Genomic DNA, 1,138 nt, shown 5'->3' with positions numbered 1-1,138 from the left:
CTACGCCACGCTGCCGACGCTCCCGGCGCCATGCGCTGGCGACATGCCGCCGCCGCCCCCGTGCCCTACTCGCCGTCGGTCCCCGCGTCGCGCCCTCCGCTACCTGCGCCCATGAACGTGGCGGCCACTCCGTCGCCGGCCGTCCCGATGCAGCCGGCCGGCCCGCCGCAGACCACCCTTGCTAGAGACCACCCCTCGGCCCACCCCTCGCCGGGCCTCGCACCCATGCAAGTCTCGGCCACCCCTTCGCCGGCCGTTCCAATGGCTGTTGCTGCCCAGCGGCAGACCCAAGCGCCGCCCCCGACCCAGCAGCAGCCGCAGCAGCCGCAGCCCCAGCAGCAACAGCCGAGCTACGCTGCCTCGAACGCTCTCGTAGTTCGCGACGAGAGCGCGTAGCTTCCTCCGTACCTTGCTTTACAGCCCTCCTCACACCCTCTCCATCAGTGCCCGCGCCGTCTTGAGCTCGTCGTACAGCACGTTGAACTTTTGGGCGGTGAGCTCAAAGGCGACCTTCTCGCCGCTCGTCGACGTCAGCGACATCGAGACCGAGGGCACGTTGAGATCGCGCATGGTTGAGCCCGTCAACAGGTAGTCGACCCGCCACTGAAAGTCGTCGAGGCGAGCCAGATGCAGCGACGTCGCCGCCAGATGGTCGCGGATCGAGTCCAGTGCCTTGGCGTACGACTTGACAAGCGTCCCGCCAATCTCCACTGGAATACCCAGCTGCTGCAGCTCGGCGCCGAGCGTCTCCGGCTCGCAGTCGTACTTTGACGCCGAGCGGATGATAAAGTCGACGCCAGCAAAGGCGGCCTTGAGATCCGAGGCGGTGAAGCCTGCAGCCTCTGCAATCTTGGCCATGCTCTGGTAGTTGAGCTCCTCGTCCTTGATCGACCGGATCACCTGGGTCACCAGCCGCTTCATCTGCATCAGCGTCAGCTTGGAAAGCACTGTGATCTCTGCCAGAATCCAGTCGGGCGCATCCAGCCCTCCGCAGAAGATGAACTGGCGGGAGGGAGGGGCGGGGGAGGAGGGGTGAGGTGGGGGGGGGGGGGGGGGGGGGGGGGGGGGGGGGGGGGGAGGGGAGAAGGGAGGGAGGGAGGGAGGGGAGGAAGAAGGAGGGAGGAAGGGAAAGGGGGAA

At 67.4% G+C, this 1,138-nt stretch overlaps 2 protein-coding genes across 2 annotated transcripts in view; one reads left to right on the top strand and one right to left on the bottom strand.

Moving 5' to 3' along the window:
- Positions 1-396, top strand: part of AMSG_08280 (uncharacterized protein) — a gene marked incomplete at both ends in the record, with an annotated part of 2,422 nt that extends 2,026 nt beyond the window's left edge. The window contains one exon of the mRNA XM_013900156.1: positions 390-396. Within this exon, the coding sequence (XP_013755610.1) occupies positions 390-396 (7 nt within the window). The remainder of the gene's footprint in view (positions 1-389) is intronic.
- Position 397: 1 nt separating this feature from the next.
- The window catches only part of AMSG_08279 (COMM domain-containing protein 4), a 996-nt gene continuing 255 nt past the window's right edge, over positions 398-1,138 (bottom strand). Inside the window, exon 2 of the mRNA XM_013900155.1 lies at positions 398-1,002. Within this exon, the coding sequence (XP_013755609.1) occupies positions 427-1,002 (576 nt within the window). The 3' untranslated portion in view covers positions 398-426. The remainder of the gene's footprint in view (positions 1,003-1,138) is intronic.

The sequence above is a fragment of the Thecamonas trahens genome, assembly GCF_000142905.1.
Source record: "Thecamonas trahens ATCC 50062 unplaced genomic scaffold supercont1.39, whole genome shotgun sequence".
Taxonomy (NCBI): Eukaryota; order Apusomonadida; family Apusomonadidae; genus Thecamonas; species Thecamonas trahens.
This window is presented reverse-complemented; position numbering and strand designations above follow the sequence as displayed.